Below are 19421 nucleotides of genomic sequence, written 5' to 3' on the forward strand. Positions count from 1 at the left end.
GTGGCAGTACTTCCCTGGAGGAACTCTTTCACAAGAAGCTCTACTGTTACTGGTTTGTTTGAAAAGACAAATATACGCGATAAAGCGATTTAAATCCGAAAAAATAGTTTCATTTGCTATTCTATGTCGAAATTGGCTAGAGTATAATTACCGGTTGCTGTCATCAAACATAAGACACCAAAGTGTCCATTTGCATCGCGCTTACAACTGAAAATTTAATTCATTTTATTACTGTATTAGGGTATGAACTACATTTACTGGTTGCGCCTGAGTTGATTGTGAATTTCGGTTATTCTGGGCGTGGGTTTTAGCAATTCTTTTATTCTGATTGGGAATGGACTGTTTAGAAATGTTGTCAAGCAGAAGAAGTATGAGATCTAAAGGCAATTTGTTGATTAATGGAATTCGTTGTCCCGATAGTTCTTGTTGTCCTGGCTGACTTGTTTCCCGCTGAGTTCCTGGTTGTGACGGATTGCTCGATGATCCTGAGGTACCTGGTGATCCTCTTGGATAACTAGTGGAGCTGCTGCTACTTGTTTTAGAGGAACTTAAGCTTCCTGCAAAAGAAAGACAAAAATTATTGCAATTCGGTGTAGTCATTGAATTTATGTGAAAGCCTTTGCTAACCTGACTGCTCTGACTGTATTGACAGTCCTAGTTGGTCAGTCTGTCTTTGTTGTTCTGATTGTCCGAGTTTTCTGAAGTGCTCCGATTGAATCGTTTGTTCGGGCTTTCCTGAATTTATTGGCTGTCCTGATTGGTATGCCAAGTCTATTAGTCCCGTTTGGCCTGATTGTCCAAGCTCTTCTAATTGTACTGATTCTACCGTTTGACCTGGTTGTTCGGGCTGTCCTATCTGTTCTGTTTTTGACTGGCCAGACTGTTCTAGTTGTCCTGATTGCTGTAACAGTCCTGAATCACTTGGCAGTTCAGTATATGCTGTTTGAGCAGGATTTTCTGATTGGCCTACCTCATCTTGTTGATCTCTTTGTCTTAGTTTTCCCGATTGACCTGTCTGTCCTGGTTGGCATGACGGTCCTACTTGACCTGACTGTTGTTGTTGTTCTGATTGCCCTGTTTGTCCCGATTGGCCTAACGGTTCTGGTTGGTCTAACTGTCTAGCTTGTGCTGGTTGGTCGGACTGTGTGACTGGTTCACCTGCCAATTGGCCTGTTTGTCCTGGTTGTATTGACTGTTCTTCTTCTCCTAGTTGTCCTAATTGGCAAGATTGTCCTTGATGACCTTGTTGATCTGACTGGCCGGTCTGTCCTGACGGTTGTTCTGTTTGATTTGACTGCATAGATATCCCTGGTTGTCTCGAATGTTCTGGTAGTCCTAAATTTCTTGATAGTCTTGGCTGCTCTAATGTTCTTGAGCGCTGTTCTAATATTCTTGACTCCTCGGCTTGTGCTGAATGTTCTGATGGACCTTCCTGATTTGATTGGCCAGGCGGTCTTTTTTGACTTAATTCACCCGACTGGCATGCAACTCCTAGTTGATCTGTTGCTAGCTTATCATTATCATGTTTGTGTGGATTTCTTTCTTGGATAAATTTATTGTACCATTTGATAAAAACTGTAAATTCTATGGGTGGTTTCTTTTCCCTTTTCTTATCTTGAACTTTTTTTCTATCATTCTGTTTTACATCTTCATTAGTCTTTCTACTTTCATTTTCCTGTTTAATCACTTTCTTATCACTATGTTTCTGTTTTTCATCTATCTTCTCATTCTTTTCATTTTGTTCGTTAACAGTTCGTACTTGTTTATGTACTCGCTTTTCTTGGGTCTCATTTTGTTTATTTTGGTGTTCTTTCTTTTCTTTACGCTGATCATCTTGCCAAGATTTTTTTTCGTTTCCATCACCATGATTTCCATAATTTACTATTGCAATGTCGTTAGGTTTACTAAGGCGTTTAGTCATTTTATCATCACGTCTGCCTTCATCTTCAAATATTTCCTTTTTGTCTACATATTTATCTTGCGTTTCGGTTGAAGGTTCAAATATAATTTGGTCGCCATTAGTGACGCTGTCTCCGTATTTTTGGACGTCGTCGCTACGTTCTGAAAAGAAGTAGTAAGATTTTAAGGCTAGGTATTGTAATGCGAGTGTAAATTTTAGGAGGTGAAGTGTGGGCAGTCATAATCATATCATAGTCCAGTCATAGTTGTAAGTGATATAAAGTGGCTTGGTGCGGTGATTGAACTATATAAAAAACACCTGTCTCATTTTTGCGTGAGATAGAACTGTCTATACAGCCGATTTCACTTTATCGATGTAAAATTTATAAATTTTAGGACATATCTTATCACATCGTCGTTACAATTTGCTCGTCGTGGAAGTGTAGTGAAAGACACATGTGAGCAGTTTCTTTACTACGTTTATGAGAGAGCCTCCACTTTCAGAAGCTAAGTTAAACACGTGTCATGTTACTACACTATTATGATAGTAGTAAGAAATAAGCCTAAAGGGCCCAAGATAAATATGCACTAAGCACTTACAAAAAGCTCAATGTTTACGAAACCAGCTCAAAGGTGACTCAGCAAGATCCATACCACATTCGACCTGCAAACAACCTGTAAACGCGCCTGCGTATACCCACTGAGGTATTTTACAAAAGGCAGCTTTGGGTTTACAATTTGGGCATCGATTCAGGAACCAACGACCATGCCTATTGGAACGTTTGGGTAGAAGGAGAAGCGACTAAGAGTTTGAAGTGAGCTCCTGCCTTCTTGAGCACGTAATGGAGAGATTTAACGATGGCATGAAGCACTTAACACTTTGGAGTGGCTCTTGCGTAGGTCAAAACAGAAATATAAAGATGAAGTTGACATTGAAAGCTTTATTAAATGATCACTCAACAGTTCAAACAGTAGCCTTCGCTTTTTAGAGTCTGGAGACTGGAGTGAAGAATGTCATGTCGCCCAATCGACTTTGCTCTAAAATTTCAACGAAGATTATGTATGACAGAAGACTATATGTAAATAACGAAGACATACAGAAAAAATAAATAATCAGAGTTCATAAAATGAGAAAAGAAGATTTTTGTTGTTTGCTAACCTGGAAAAAACAATAAGAAGGTCAAAAGTACCTAACTGATGGACCAAAAGAGTATCTTCTTAATATATAAGAGATTATGCTTAAGATGTGTTATTAATTTTTAAGAGATGTGACCTAGGTGACGACTAAATGAAAGTCAAAGTAAAGAAAAAGTTACTAGAAAATACTGCCTGATTAAGCTTAGAACTAATGGATATGGTCTGATCTAAAGGAAAACCCATCCCTGAAGCAAAGTTAAACGGCCTAAAAAAGTTGTCGCATCTTGTACCAGAAGATGACTTTTACAAAACTTAACACGGAATGATACAGTTAAAGATAATATATACGAGTTTTCTGAGAGGTTGATTTTGAGGTAAAACTGGACGATGGTGATTAGGTAATGTGTGATGATGAATAACAGTGTTTTAGTTAAATAAGCATGTATGTTCTTGTCATAACGATATAGTAACAGAAAACAATGGGATTTAAAATTATTTACTGTAATCTGTCTACCTGTAAAACCTTTTTGCAATAAAGAACTAACCCATAAAACAGTATTTTTGCAATAAAGAACCACCAGGTTTTCGATCTGCAAAAAATACCTGAATCAAAGAAAAATCATTACTTTGTTTGTGTCAAATAACTTTTGAATAGTACCAAATTTTACTTTAATGCCTTAATGCAATCAATGAAAATGTACGAATACAAGATACGTTCCAATTACGTCATCAAATTACAAACTCACCTTATTCATTTCAATGATAATGACTAGACATGACGTGTAATTTTGTCGTACGACCTTACAAAACAACGCAATAAGTATAATCTTTTGATTTAGTATGTAGTTCCATCTCGCTCTTGTTAGATGTAAGCCAGCCAGTCAGAGACAATAATTAACATTTACAAAATAAAACTCGTCATCCAGGCATGCGATTCCCGTTTAACTTTGTGTAGGTCATGATACGAATTTAAGCAATTCAAACATTGACTTACAATTATATTGCCGTCGGGTCCGCGCTAAAAAGTGTCCGAACTTATAGCGCGTTAAAATCGTATACAGAGCGTCATTCACGCTTTAGTCTTCGTTTGTTCGACTGACAGCGAAGCAAGCAAAATTAGACAGTACTGCGATGACATTACAATTTAAAATCAACGTTTTAGCTTTTTCATATTCCTTTACATGTCACTACGTTTAAATAGGTTGACTTGGGACATTTTTTTCGTGTATTTTGTATTAGACCCGTCGTCCATTTATTTGTAAGTCAATGAATTCAAAGCAAATCATTCCGGGTCGGAAAGATCGGTGTTTCACATGCTTTAAAAATGTGTAAATAAATGTACACAGTAATTAATTACCGTTCTCGTTATGTGGTCTGCACCATGCAAAAGAAACCTGCAAGCAAAAAGACTGTTTAAATTGAGCATTATAAAGTTGAAAAATGTAATATACCTTTTCCAAGCTTATTTCTATTTCATAGAATGGGATGGGATGGAACGGAATGGAACTGAATAAATTGTAATGGAGTGTAATGGAATGGAATACGTTTTATTTTCCAGAATACAGTAATGATAAAGGTCTTCGGTCCCTACTGTTAATTAATTACACTTATTAATATAAATTTGTATTTGAAAATTCTAAGTATTCTCTATTACTATAGAAGCAATATGTCAAAAGCCATTTTGTCAATTACATTTTAAAAGTATGTCTTTAGAACAGTGTCATTTCATTTGAAAATAATTATGCACATTTTAAAACAGTTTTTCTTATAAATTACTTGCGCTGACGCTTCGACTCTGCGCCAGTGTGAGTTCAGTCTTAGAGGATGGAGAATCGAAAAAAAATAATTACCACTGAGAAGAGTTGACCAGACCGAGGACAGTTTCAAAAACGTGGAACGGCAAAGGAAGTACATTTATTTATAAGCGCTTTACATGTGTTGTCGTTACTAAATATAGTTTTAAATATACTTATGCACTAACTAATTAAACACAATCGCTTTAATGCTAAACGGCCGCATGTCAAAAATTCACTTTTTAACAGGAGAGCTTGTTAAAGTTTTCGATCTGTTTTTTAAATAGTGCTGTATTTTCAAATACCCATGTATTTATACTCAAAAGATGCGTCTTTCAAACTTCTACTAATTTGTAAATATAGATTTGCGCTAGGTTTAAACCAACGCCGTAAAAAAGCATACATAGCACTTTAGCACTAAAAAAAGAACTCGATATAGTGAGAACTATTTTAAAATATTTAATAAATAGACCAAAAATTATAGTGATAAAGGTATATATTAAGCTTATTAAATTATTTCTAAAAGCTCCTTGTGAAGCTTGACAAATAAAAATAGACTCAAAACTAAAAACACACTTCTAAAACAAACAAATAAATGCTTTAACACATAACATAAGAATATAAAACACTCTAAACCTGAAATTAGTCTCATTTATGGCAAGTTTTAAAATATTACTTACAATTTATGTATTAAGAACATTGACCTACCAACAAATAGACATCGGGTCTAATACAAAAACCACGAAAAAAATGTCCGAGATTAACCTATAAAAACTTAGTGACATGTAACGAAATATAAAAAACTAAAACATTTAATTTAAATTGTAACGTCATTGCAGTACTGCCTAAATTTGCTTACAACAATTTAAGGGCCCAAAAACACCATATTCAGCTTCTACTGGAAACTTAACAAAATGTACCATATTTAGCTTCGACTGAAAATTACTTAAACACAAGAGTAATGGAATAGCCTTTCTTGTAAATATTAATTAATTTTTTTATATATATTATTATGTCGAATTTTGTACAAATTCACTTAAAGGTAGGTATAATAAAGATTTGGGGAGATACATACATACAAATATTACTACAAATGTGAAAATAAACGTGTACTATAAGAAATGTACCGATATTCTAACTAAACGTAAACTCAAATATCCGTAATTCCGATTTATAACAAAACCATTACGCTTTCGAGTAATTTTGATGCTTTTTACATAGACAAAATTAGCTTTTGTTTTGTAATCTTCGTAAAAACACATGAAAATTCGAGCTAATGTTATTCCGGGCAAAGGTATTTTCTGACTTCTGATAGGTAATCCCATGCCGTAAAACGAGTACAACAACATTTTGTTGGTTATTGCTAACGTTTAATAAAAAAATCATTTTAAAAATAGGATTAAAATCAAAGCAACTCTACAGTTTCTTTGTTCTAAATATTTCAATCGCTTGTGGTTCGAACAATTGAAAATGACCAAGAAGTTTATATAAGCTTCTGGAAACTGACGTAATGGGTCTCTTTCCATCTTTTGCGCATGCAATGAATAGAAAAAGGACAGTTAGCTATTTCATTATTTCGTGTGCTTTTGTAACTTATATTTACGATTCAGTATATATAAATTAAATACTATAAAACTAATAATAACACTTTTAAATGACAACTATGATAACACAGTATATTTGTTTAGTGAAAATATGGTACAAAATCCTGTTTTCCTGCAGTAATTTTTACAAGTTATTCTTATTGGCACTGCATGATTGGGTAGCAATGCGTTGCTCTGCTACCGATTTTCGCCCACTGTGCTACGGTTTTATTGACGTGTAGAGAATCAATATACAAGACACGACATTTTAAACTGCATGACTATCTGTCGTCATGACTTAATGGGAAGCGTTCCCATGCCCTAATGAGAAGGTGGGATTGGAGAAACTTCAAAATCTTACCAAAAGAAGAAACACAAAATACCGCATGATTGTAATTAAAAAACATAACACATGTTTCTAAGTGACTAAAGTTAATTTCGACATAACAATACCTTATATACCCTCTATGGCTATTATTATATTTATGTCAACATTGCATAGAATGTATCAATAGATTTACAATAAAGTTATGTAGAACACTTGAAGGTAGTGTAGGGTGACAATTAACGTGTGATTTTTTTTAAATCTCAAGTGACGGAACGAGGAAGTAGTGCGCCTGGTGGTACGTGACCCGCCTGTCTATAACAGTTGCATTGCCACTCAGAGCTTTAAATTACAAAGACCTGAGGGGCACTGCCACTGCGCCACTAGGTGTTAACCGGGTAACCTTTTTAAGCTAACGTTCTTTCGCGCGCGATTGCTCGTGTTCGTTTTTGTTACAACGGAAAAGCGTCGGTGTAAAAGGCGACCTTCTTCTCCTTAAATCTTATACTGAAAAGCGTACTCAGGCTGTGTCACATAAAGGCTGTATTTCTGACTTTCTGGATGTAACTTCCGGTGTGCCTCAAGGATCTCATCTAAGTCCGCTTCTTTTCACCCTTTACATGAATGATTTTGACAGCCTCTTTGTAAATTCATTACACTTAGTCTATGCCGCTAATACTTAAATCTTTAAAATTATTGCTAAAGACAGTGACTGTTTAGATTTACAAAGTGATCTCGACCGACACTTTACATACTGTGTTAACAATCAGCTACATTTCAATCCTGCCAAATGCCATTTGATTTCGTTCACTCGTAAAAATAACCTTAGACATAGTTTTTAATTATACTTTAAATGGCACCATTATCAAACCTGACCTAGGTGTCATCTTCGACTCTAAGTTACACTACAATTTTCCGCAGCTGAGCTGGCGGAAAGAATAAAATGTAATAAGTACCAGGATCTCCTGTCCCGACTACCTATTTACAGCCTTTGGAGTCGAAACACTTGGCCCGAGGGGTCCCAGTGTCCTTCATCTGTACAAAATTTATATTTATTTATTGTCTTTTTTACCTTACCTGTATATTATCTTATTTAAATAATATTTTCATATCGACAACGTTATTTCTAAATCATTTAAATTATTCGGTTTCCATTACGGAAGGCATTACTTTTAAAACTTCGTACTCATCTTTTGTGAGGAGCAATTTGGAGTCCGAAAGCGTAATTTGGAAACCCTAGCTAAAATGTGCACGTTGATGCATTAAAAACAATTATAAAAATCTCTGTTTTCGCAGTTTTTTTTAAATATTTTAAATCTAATTTGCGTATAACTTGGAACAGTACCTAATGTTCGTGATGTTATTTTATTATTTAGTTTATTATGTTGTTGTATTTGAATGTAGTTGAACCGTAACTTACTTGCTAAATTCTTGTAATGTTTGTGGAACTCCAAGTCTATTTTTTTGTAATCGATACTTTTGTATCATTTACCTGTTTCATGATTGTTTGTTTCCCTTGAATGAAATAAAAAAACGGTCAAATATTCATATTAAACACTAAATTAATTGCCTATGTGCACAGATGAACAAACAGCCGTGGAAAGTAGGGCGCAAAGTGAGCAAAATAAAGTGTACGATGGCAAAACCGCACAACCTTCAAAAGATGTCCTTTTAAAAAACCAAAAGCATTGTCGCATTAACATCCTATTTAAATATTTTGGTTGTAAAATATTATTTAACTAAGTCGTCATTATTTGTTTAATTAATTACCCAATTTGGAAAACCTTTTACGTCAATTTTAGACATAATATTTGCTTGGTCCAAATAAAATGTCATTAGTACGTAGCATTGACTTACAAATAAATGGACGACGGGTCTAATACAAAAACCACGAAAAAAATGTCCCAAGTCAACCTATTTAAACGTAGTGACATGTAAAGGAATATGAAAAAGCTAAAACGTTGAATTTAAATTGTATTGTCATCGCAGTACTGTCTAATTTTGCTTGCTTCGCTGTCAGAAGAAACAAACGAAGACTAAAGCGTGAATGACGCTCTGTATACGATTTTAACGCCCTATAAGTTCGGACACTTTTTAGCGCGGACCCGACGTCCATATAATTGTAAGTCAATGGTACGTAGCTATTATTTTAATCAAATCAATGCGTAATTTAATTTCTTTATTTTTCTCAGCCTGTTGGCCGACATATAGCCATCGTTTGTTATTATTATTATAGATATGTCGGAATAGGGATGAGGGTGGTAGTAGAGGTAGAGGAGGGTGGGTGGTAGAAGTAATAATAATAATAATAAGAATCTTTATTGTTCTCTCACAAAGTCTTAGAATATTTAAAGTAGTGACTTATCTAAGTAATGTTACATCCTTAAGTCTGTTTGAGAGACTGGCGTCCGTACTAGGAGACCTGTATTACAGATCACCAGCCTCTCCACACTCCGGACCAAAAGGTAAGTACACTCGAACTTAGATAACTATAATCTTAGTGAACAGTACTGGACTTAGGCGTGAGGTGAATGTGTGTCTGTGTGGGGGTCAGTGTGTGTGTGTTAGTGTGTATGGGTATGTGTGTGCGTGTGTGTAAACTTGTGTGCAAAACCCGAATTAGCCATAAAGAAAGAATAAAGTATATTAATTTGATACTAATAATAATTTTAAATTGGAACAATTAAGAGAGTGCGCTTGGCTAGCTAGTGCCTCCTTACTACGTCCAGTAAAAGGGATTCGTCCCGTTTGGATGCAAGCTGCGGTGCAGTCCGAGACAAGTCGCGATGGGTGCGAATCGTACAAAACACACGAACTCTGAGGTGTTCTCGTAACTTGTCCCGAAAGACAGGTGCGAATTCGAGACGCTTTCTTAGTAAGAGGACAACCGTAGAAATACAATCGTTGAATTGATCAATTACAAATAGACAAGCATAAGAATATAAATCAATAACATACAAAATACTAGTGACAGACATTTAGCGAAAATCTTAACATCGCGATCTAACATTTTCTATGCCAATGCCATCTAGCGGTAAACTTAGGAACTGTTATAACTAATGTTGTCTAAGTTATTGTGTTACAGTTATTGTTATTAGAACTTCCTCGGACAAACCCTAAAACAAATATTTATTTAAAAGAACAATTCTTCTATTTACATGACATTAAATAAAGAAAATAAATAAAAGAAAGAAAGCAATAAAAAAATATTTATTATTTTTTTATTTAAGTAATTTAATTTTACAATAACATGTCACATGCTTAGGTTTCAGAACGGGTTTTTTTGGTTGGCGCTAGAGTGTTCGCGTCAGTCTATAAGCTCTTGTGTAACAGCAATCGATGCTGAAAAAAAAATTATGTAATCAAAAATCTCGCATGGCCTAAAAGTTAAAAACTAAATTTTTAAATGGTTCAGGCGATACTCCCTGGCAGTGGCACAGTAGTCAAGGACTCAGGTTCCAGAATTATTTTTATTATGATATTAACTAACCTTTGTTTTATTTGCCCAGAAAACCAAAAAGCCCGCTTCCACCGCGTTCACCACCTTTGTCGTGACCACCGCCTCCAAGGCCAAGACCTGATTCAAAACCTTTATTGGGTAAATAAGTCATTATTAAAAATCTTATAATCATCTCTGCTTTATCGAGTTCTTAGATTTTTGACATTGCTGTACATTGGAAATGAAATTTTTTTTTTGACTTCAAAAAAAGGAGGAGATTCTTGTAGACTATGAACTAAATATAAACATAAAATATATAAATAAACATTATAATAATAATTTCTCAATCGTGGTACCATGAGTTTGGACTTAGTTCTAAGGATATATGTGTTATGTTTTACATTTATTCGCAAAATTAGTCTTTAGTTATACATTTGTACAATAAGTTATTCGATAAACAATTTTATTTATTTATTGATCTTTTGATTTGGTCGTTATCGTTTCCAACCGATGTCGGACGGAGAACGAAAGTAGACCCCATAGTGTGACATACTTTGTGTGGGGAGACTTACCCTTCACCGCTCCATCTACTGCACCAAGTCCAGCCCCTAGTCCAGAACCAATAACACCTATTTTGGAACATATATTACATAATTAGTACACGTGAAGAAGAATTGAGCAACATCTCAATAGTACACGGTTTATCGCATTAAGTAGATCAGAAAAAGCGGTTTTCACCTCACTAGCTCGGAAATGCTTTCTTTCTCATTAGAAATCTGCGAGCTAGCGTGGAAAAGGTTTTTGAAATTCGAACTTGACGATGGACTGTGGTGCACGTAACTTTTTCTTTCGAAGAAAAAAAAGATAATGACACGCTCATTATCATTATTACCTATTTATGTAATATAAATCCGTTGGTATATTTTGTTCTTATTATTGTTGACATTAAATGAACAATGACAATTAATAGTGTATAATAAATTATTTTAATTCGTCGAAGAACTAAAATAATTTCAATAATCACTTAATCACACATAATACAAAGTACAAGCAATAATAAAAATTGATGAGATGTAAATTCAGAACGCATCTAAATAAATAAAGCCAAAATAAATAAATCTTAATAAATAAATAAAATAAAATAATAAAATAATCTAAATAAATAAATAATACGCAATAAATAAAGTGTCTTTATTAATTTAATTGGGATAGACGAAAGATACCTCCTTGTAAGACATACTATTTCTATTCCCTGTAAGTACGCCTTACTCAATAATCGGTGAGTACCTTACTTCGATTGGTAAATCCATCGAGTATATAACCAGAAATAGAGACGAAATGCCAATTAATTTGTTTGAAAACTATTCTGCCAAATCATTACGGTGACAACTGTGCTCCGATTGGTCAACCCGAATTCGAAACAATTGATGTGTGTTGTCAATTGTTTCACTTTCAATCGACCAGTGTAACTTGAGTTTTGTTATAATGGACGAAAAATGCAAAATTGCATATTTAATTACCGATAAAATGTGATTCCATTTGTTTTGTTTTCACACACCACCGAATGGAACAGCCCCCCCCCCATAGTTACAGATATTATTTTTATTACAATAAATACAGAATATTTTTGGAATATATGGCGTACGCACAGGTCAGTTGTTGGCGCTGTTCTATTTCAGCTTTGTAATTTGCGATTTCAGTGCACACGAGAGTTGATATTTAAAAGTGATATAAGGCCCATTTGCCTGATGAGTTGCCAGGGATGGATGGCCCTTATTTCGTCTCTATTCTGGTTATATTCGATTGATAAATCCTTTCACCAACATGACAAGCATATTATAGTGTATATCATCAATACAATAAAAATATCTATTTAATATTCATAAATGGACAATTTTGTCGCGAATTATCCGTTCTATTTTATAGTGCATAAAACAAAAACTTGCCTCCAACTAGCTTCGTTCCAGTTTTGACACCATCATTGATGACACCACCAATGCCGCCTCCCAAACCTTTGACCGAAAAAATAAAATTACTTTCTTAATGCACATTAACTCCTCCTCCTCCTTGAAACTAACAAAACGAATCATCCGTAAAACAGAGTCTGGTGTGATTATACAGCGAAAATATGATAAATTCATAGTAATTTTTTGAATTGAATTTGAATTTTTTTGTGAAATTGCTCCACCAGTTTGTCATAATTATTAATACAAAGATCGAACACTGAATAAACTGTATACATTTATCATTTACAATATTTATTTCAAACATCTTGGATCGAAAATACCTGCAAGAGCTAAACCTTTAGAATAAAGTTTATTTTTTCACTATACTTTTAAACGTCATAAATGGCAAATACTCAATTTTAAAACATAAACTTAATTAAAACTAAAATTGCATTTTAAAACAGAACGTAAATATTTCAAAACGGTCGTTAAAACTTCGGACTCGTTAAAGATTCATTACGATAGACAAACGAGACAAAAATGGTACAAAAAGATACGATTTTTTAATTTTCTTTTAAATATTTAACGTTGTTAGCTTTTATTTTTGAACGAAACACAAGGTAGGTTTTTGACATCAATTTGAAGTCTCGTTTACACTTCACATGATTTCTCCTTTATATTTTTCCATCCTCTTATTAATAAGGATTTCTCCAACTTCATAACAATTTCTTTTTGAATTTTCTGACAAATCAAGTTAAAGTTAAAGAAGATAGCTTAACAGTGTTACAATTATTGTAACTTACGTTCATAATTATATCTACGTCTTAGAATAATAACGCATAGAATGATAGTTTCATATCAAACGAACTGTCACAAGTGAGGCAAAAATCAAATTCATGTAGGCTAGATTTAGTAGTAGGTTAATTTTCGGTTTTAGTGAATATTTATACATATAAAAATACAAGTTGAAACGCGTTACTTCCTTGTGGAATGTGATGTTAGTATCTATTTTATGTTTGTCTGACGTATTTTTACACTCATTTACCGCACATTTCGTCATTTTTAGCTAAAATTCTTGAGCTGTTCGCGGTGCAAGTTGACCTTGAGCACTGAAGGCCCACCCGCTCGTGTAGGCCCATTGGGAGCGCTTCAATTTGCCTCACTTAGCGTGTGCGGACTAGGTTTCTATGCGTTATTATTCTAAGATCTACGTTGCAAAAAGTGCAAGTGTAAAATTCTAATTTTTCCCGAACTAATAAGGTCTATTTTGCTTAGATCGATCAGCAAGAACACTGGCTTTATTTCAGAATTAATTTTGCCAATTAAGCCATTTGAAAATTGTATATCGTATAGTATACGTGTTATATTTAGTTCAAATCATTTAAAAAAAAATCATTGGTATTGGTAAAGTACCTATTGAATTCAACGATTTTCTTGTAAAATTTCGAGGTAACTTTGTATTCTTTTTCTTCCGTGAAAATGTTTAGGAATCGTATTTTCACACCGTGTAGTTTCACATCAGTGCATAGCCTCAATTTTACTACATATTTTTTCCAAAATAATTGATTCAACATTTTGACTGTTATGCGGGATCAACCAAAGCCATTTGGGAAAGTATAGACTCTTAACAGCAGACGCGCGACTTCTTTCCGACACTTGGTTTCATAACAAAAGGACCTAATTTGTTATGTTAGCATTAGCTGGGTAACTTACCTTTTTCTGCACCGCCAAGATCTTTATCACCTGAAACATTTTAAATGTGAACTAAGCAAATTAAGTCTAAACAGAGTTTTTCAATGCAAATTGGGTGGACATAAGTATAAGAGGAGCTCAAATTTACCTCCTCGATTTGTGACATCTTGTATAATTGAAAAAATATTATTTGCACCGATAAATGTTGTCTCTTGGAACGGATTGACATTTCTGTTACAAGTAACACCATTAACACTTACTTAAAACGTACCTACATGGACTTAATGACGTTGGTCCATCGTATGAGTCATGGGCGGAGATGATCAAGCGTGGGGAAGCTTTTAAATCGGGTTAATACCCATTAATGTCCAAAATCGAGGGCAAAAACTATTTACTATAGTCCATATGTTTAGGTACTTAACTAAATGTAAACAATCTTCATATGTCTATTTAATGAAATATACATTAATAAGATAATTTTTACATACCTTCAAATACAAAATACAAATTTTATGCATATTTATTTGTAAAGTACATGTTTCAATAAAAAGATGTATCAAGATTGTTTACATTTAGTTAATTACTTAAAGAAAGGGATTATACTAAACATTTGTTGTAAATCGTGTTTCGTTCAAAAATAATATTATTACTTTTGTTTTGTTTATCGATTTGCCTTTCTAAAGAATCTGAAATAAATCGATACAAACATCATTAGATCGTATGCCCCTTCAATCGATTTTCGTAAAAATCAAATCGTAAAGTGCATTCTTAGTAGTGAGAATCCACAGAATTGCAAGGTAAGTATAGTGAGGAGATGCCTCATTTCAATCTAAAAAAGATCTTTTAAATTATAAATTTAAATTATACCAAATTCCAAAATTATACCAAATTCGCCGTTTTCGCCGTCGATTTTAAGCAGAATTGGATTAAAACCAATGTAACATAATAACTTTGGCAATATTAGTGAAAACAGTTCCGAAGTTCACCGCTAGATGGGCGTAGAAAACTCAATTTCTGAATCGCGGTGTCAAAATTTTCCCTAAGCTGATTAGCTTAGGGAAAGAGGTGATTACCTCTTCTTTTACTAGTTTGTAACAATAGTTCCAATGTTCACCGCTGGATGGCATTGGCGTAGAAAGCGCAATTCCTGAATCGTGGTGTCAAGATTTTCCCTAAAGTAATGGCCTGCCACATGTCAATTTGATACACAAACGATTGCGAATCTACGGTTATCCTCACTAAGCGGAAGCATCTTGAACTCGCACCTTTCTTTCGGGACTGGTTTCAGGAACACCCTGAGTGAGAGTGAGTGTCTTTTTGTAACATTCGCACCCACCGGGACTTGTCACGGACTCTGCGCCGCGCTTGCATCCAACGGGACGAACCTCTTTTATTGGACACCATTGTTATTATAAGCCAGATTGTAAGCTGTTGTACAATAAACCACATCTTCACTTAGTTTTCGTTTGATTCCTGGACGTAGTAAGGGGGCACCAGCTAGCTGAGCGAATCTCTACCACCCTGTGCACCCCCTCCTACTGCACCAATTTAAAACCCAGCCGAGTTGATTGGGTTTTAACCAACTGCGCATCTTTGGTCATGGGTGCTTTGTCTGACTGAATTATAATTTTGAATTATTTACTTACTCATCAGGGGGTCTACTCAGAACCTTCCGATAACTCAGTTGTCGACCGATTTGATATCCTACGATTTCTTTTCAGTTTTATTCACAACACCCGAATCGAACGTCAAACTGTCGTATTCGAAACCGAACCGAAATGACGTCTCACCCGTATGATTACTCGCGCTTTTCGACCGGCAAAGGCTACAAACGTTATTCAGAGCACAGTTATCGATTCTCAATTTTATTAGTTTATTTTAATGCATTCCTATATTTTAGGCCATTAAAATCCTAAAGTCCAGGGTAGCTTTTTTTTTAAACTGTAGGCACTTTGTAAAATACCAACTGCCGACTCTATTCATATTAATTCCACGTAATTATTATCAAGTACCAATGCGTAAAAGTATTTAAACTAGTTGTTTGCACTATATGGAAACTGGTGGGAATTACACTCAAAGACTGCAAAACAAATACGTCTCTCAGACAGGAAAGCAGATGTCACCAAACGCGTAATTAATCTAAAGTGGCGGTGAGCGGGTCACGTTGCTCGAAAGCATGGCTCCTGGTGTAAAGCGGTCCTCGAATGGCGACCTTGGGGTGAAAAACGACGTGGGAGACCGCAGACGCGCTGGAAGGATGACAAAGAAAGTAGCGAAATTGAATTGGATACAGATGGCACAGAATCGAAAGAAGTGGCAGAAACTGAAAGAGGCCTGCACCGGTATGGTTGAGGACGGCTAGAAAGAAGAAAGAAGAAGTTTGTTACCGAGACGGCTCACTCTTTTATCCTATTTTATCTACTCTAAAGATTAAGCGATAAGACGAGAGAGAGAACCAGTGCAAATAATATTTCGCCAACTATCCTCCATTTTTAGTTTACACCCATAATTGTGTACTCGTGTTGGACCCATCCATCAATCCATCCATCGTATATCTTAACATTTATAGTAATTCAACAATATTCGCTACAGTGTATAACATAGCAGAAATGTACAATAATAAATTCATCAATCATATCATCATCGACCCATTTATACGTCTCACTGCTGGGCAGGGGTTTCCCCTCACGTAGAGTGGGTGAACCGTTCCCACGGGCCACTGTTGTACCACCTTGTGCAGGTGCTGACCGGGCACGGCTCTTTCGGTCACTACCTGATACCACAAGGTGGCGAGGAGGGAACCGTCCCCGTCGTGTCACGAGTATGGCGCTTCGGATGACACCGCACAGCACACCCTAGAGGTGTTGCGGCCGGTGGGACGAGCAGCGCCGTATTCTGACGGAGACAATAGGGCAGGCACCTTTCGCTGCCAGGAATGATCACCGCCATGCTCGGTAGCGAGGTGTCCTGGGAGGCGGTGGCCTCTCGGTGGCGCTTCGGCGCAGACGCACGGGGAGAAGTTCGCTGCTCGCCTAATCCTTTAGTAAGGCCAGCGGGTTCTGGACTGGGACTCCGGAGCCTGCATTGCACGGCCTCACTCGTCTGGGGAGCGGATCGGAGGACAGCCGAATCGACCCTCCGTTGGCGCGGGAGCCCTAGCGCAAGCTAGGGCGGCCGGGCGGCGTCGTGGTGAATGTTCACCGATCCCACGGCGCCGACTCAACCGGCCTAAACCCTCGTCTGAGAGGAAACCCTCTTTTTCTTTTCTTATGGGGGGGACATCTTTATAGATACCCCTGAGACTCAGAGGTTATGTGGGGACTCTTCCCCCAGCCTGGGGGGCCTACTCCACTAAAACCCTCCGGGTTTACATCTCGCCGGTCCAATGCGGGTTGGAGACTTCACACGTTTCCGAAAATTGTGAACCTTTTTAGACTTGCAAGTTTCATCACGTTGTTTTCCTTCACCGAAATCACGTAGTAAATTTCAAATAAAATTCCGTAGAGAAATTTAGAGGCGCGAGGCCGGATTCGAACCCTCAGCCTCTGCTTGAGAAGCGGTAGGTCAAACCATTAAGCTATCACAGTTTTTTTAACAAGAATAACTGTTAAGGAAACAAATAAATCAAGAATATTGAAAACAGATTTTTGACTGCGCATTGTAGATGGTTTTTCGTGTGTTTAATTCATGTGAATTATTTTCAATATTTGTAGAAAATGCTGCGTGTTAGATTTTTGAAAACGTACCTATCTTGATTGATCCACCTATGTTAACCAGTTTTGAAAGCTTATTTGGCATTTCTTCAACGTCATCCATACCTTTTTTATTTTTTTTCATGTCTTCGTCTTTACACTTATCGGCGTCATTCTTTACCTTGTCTTTATCTTTTTTTGCACCATCTTTATCTTTGTCCTTTTTTCCAGTATCACTTATCCCCTTATCTTTGTCTTTTTTGGGATCTTTGGCTACTTCGCCTGCTTTTTTATCAGCATCTTTGGTGCCTGTAATAAAGAAACAGCTACATAATTATAAAGAACTACCAGGTGACCATCAGCACCATCTAGCGACAGGGTATATAAAAAGTAAGGGTTGGAGTTTTCCGTACCAAGGTTAAGGTTCAGATTAAAAGGAAACGTTCCGTAACCGGGACTTCCTTGATAAATTAAATAAAATAAGACGCCTATAGAAGCCCGAAGCATCTTTAATGGTGTACGAAAACACTTTATCATGAAACATACATGCAGAATTTTTTTTTTTCAACGGGAGCCATGTTCATCACACCTGTGGCGGCCCTAAATGCATTGCTGAACCTGACACCTCTGCATTTATTCATACAGAGAGAGAGGCCAGTATCAGCATGTACAGGCTTACTACTAGGTTAAGGAGTAGATGGCTCTCCCAGACATTGAGATTAGCCCAAGACTTAATTCTGGAACACTCTGTTCTGGGAATGACTTCTGATGTCATGCTTCCCAAACAAAACTTTAACAAATTCTACCAGGTAGAATTTCCAACTAAGGAGGACTGGGAAACTAACAGTCTCACCTGAAGGACAGTAGCCTCCTAGTAGGTAGCGGTCTACGATGGGACCCAACGTAGGCTTTGGTATACACGGCGTGAGACCCAGGCTCAGCTACAAGCTGAACATGGAACGACACTTCAGTATCTTTCAGGCCGAAGTATACGCTATAATTATTTGTGCGAGCTTGAACCTGAGGAGAGGCTACGTTGACAAGTATATTTACATAAACTCAGATAGACAAGCGGCTCTACTTGCACTAGCCTCAGTCACCCAGACATCGAGGATTGTAGAGAACTGTGTAAATATATTGAATACTCTCGGGGAAAGTAACACAGTGGTCCTGCGCTGGGTTCTAGGCCACTCTGACATCGAGAATAATGAGTCAGCGGATGTACTGGCAAAGGCTGGTGCTAGGGAAAACTTTATTAGACCCGAACCCTTCATAGGAATAGCATACAGTTTGGCAAAGCTCACTCTGCTAAACGAGAGCACACATCTCTCCCGAGAAGTGTGGCTACAGAGCAAGGGTCTTGAGCATTTAAAAGTCCTGATATCTGCCTACAGTGCCAAACACTGTAGAGAAGCTCTGTCATTGGACAGAAATGGCATAAAAATGCTCACTAGAGCCTTAACAGGGCTTTGTGGCTTGAACAAGCACATGTCAAATATTGGGCAGAGAGAGAAGAGAGAATGTAGATTCTGCCACAAGGCGGATGAAACTCCTGTTCATCTACTCATCCAATGCTACCACCTGATGGGTGTACGAAGTTCCATACTGGGAAGGCACATGCCAGAACCAGAGTACATTAAATCTGTCGGAGCCAGGAAAGTCCTTCAGTTCTTCAATGCTGTCGGCCTTGGCTCTGTACTGTAATTAGTGGCGATCACAATAGACCAGTCAATGGTCGCAGTGATGAGGGGATGCATAGGCCCTGAATGAAGCCACCCTAATAATAATACCTTATTTAACAGGGCCTGTCCAAAATATAACATTTTAAGTGCTTTTAATACTATATTTTTTAAATAAGTCTTCAATATTATTCTAGTTAGTGACGTAATAGAAAAAATTATATTATTATATCGAT

At 36.5% G+C, this 19421-nt stretch overlaps 2 protein-coding genes across 2 annotated transcripts in view; both read right to left on the reverse strand.

Annotated features, from left to right (window-relative positions):
* Positions 1 to 201: 201 nt before the first annotated feature.
* Positions 202 to 7624, reverse strand: LOC113234417 (glutenin, high molecular weight subunit PW212-like). Its single transcript, XM_026469727.1, has 4 exons — positions 7609 to 7624; positions 628 to 2061; positions 259 to 557; positions 202 to 207 (listed from the first exon to the last, which is right to left on the reverse strand). Exons 1-4 carry the CDS (start codon positions 7622 to 7624, stop codon positions 202 to 204), a joined length of 1755 nt encoding a protein of 584 aa, XP_026325512.1.
* A 2361-nt stretch (positions 7625 to 9985) lies between these two features.
* Positions 9986 to 19421, reverse strand: part of LOC113234418 — a 27175-nt gene continuing 17739 nt past the window's right edge. Inside the window, exons 2-7 of the mRNA XM_026469728.1 lie at positions 17561 to 17815; positions 13836 to 13865; positions 12123 to 12188; positions 10749 to 10805; positions 10228 to 10314; positions 9986 to 10079 (exon numbers count right to left, since the gene is read on the reverse strand). Coding sequence (XP_026325513.1) covers positions 10235 to 10314; positions 10749 to 10805; positions 12123 to 12188; positions 13836 to 13865; positions 17561 to 17815 — 488 coding nt within the window. The 3' untranslated portion in view covers positions 9986 to 10079; positions 10228 to 10234. The remainder of the gene's footprint in view (positions 10080 to 10227; positions 10315 to 10748; positions 10806 to 12122; positions 12189 to 13835; positions 13866 to 17560; positions 17816 to 19421) is intronic.

This window comes from Hyposmocoma kahamanoa, unplaced genomic scaffold (assembly GCF_003589595.1).
Source record: "Hyposmocoma kahamanoa isolate Upper Pololo Valley unplaced genomic scaffold, ASM358959v1 84, whole genome shotgun sequence".
In the NCBI taxonomy this organism is placed as follows: Eukaryota; Metazoa; Arthropoda; class Insecta; order Lepidoptera; family Cosmopterigidae; genus Hyposmocoma; species Hyposmocoma kahamanoa.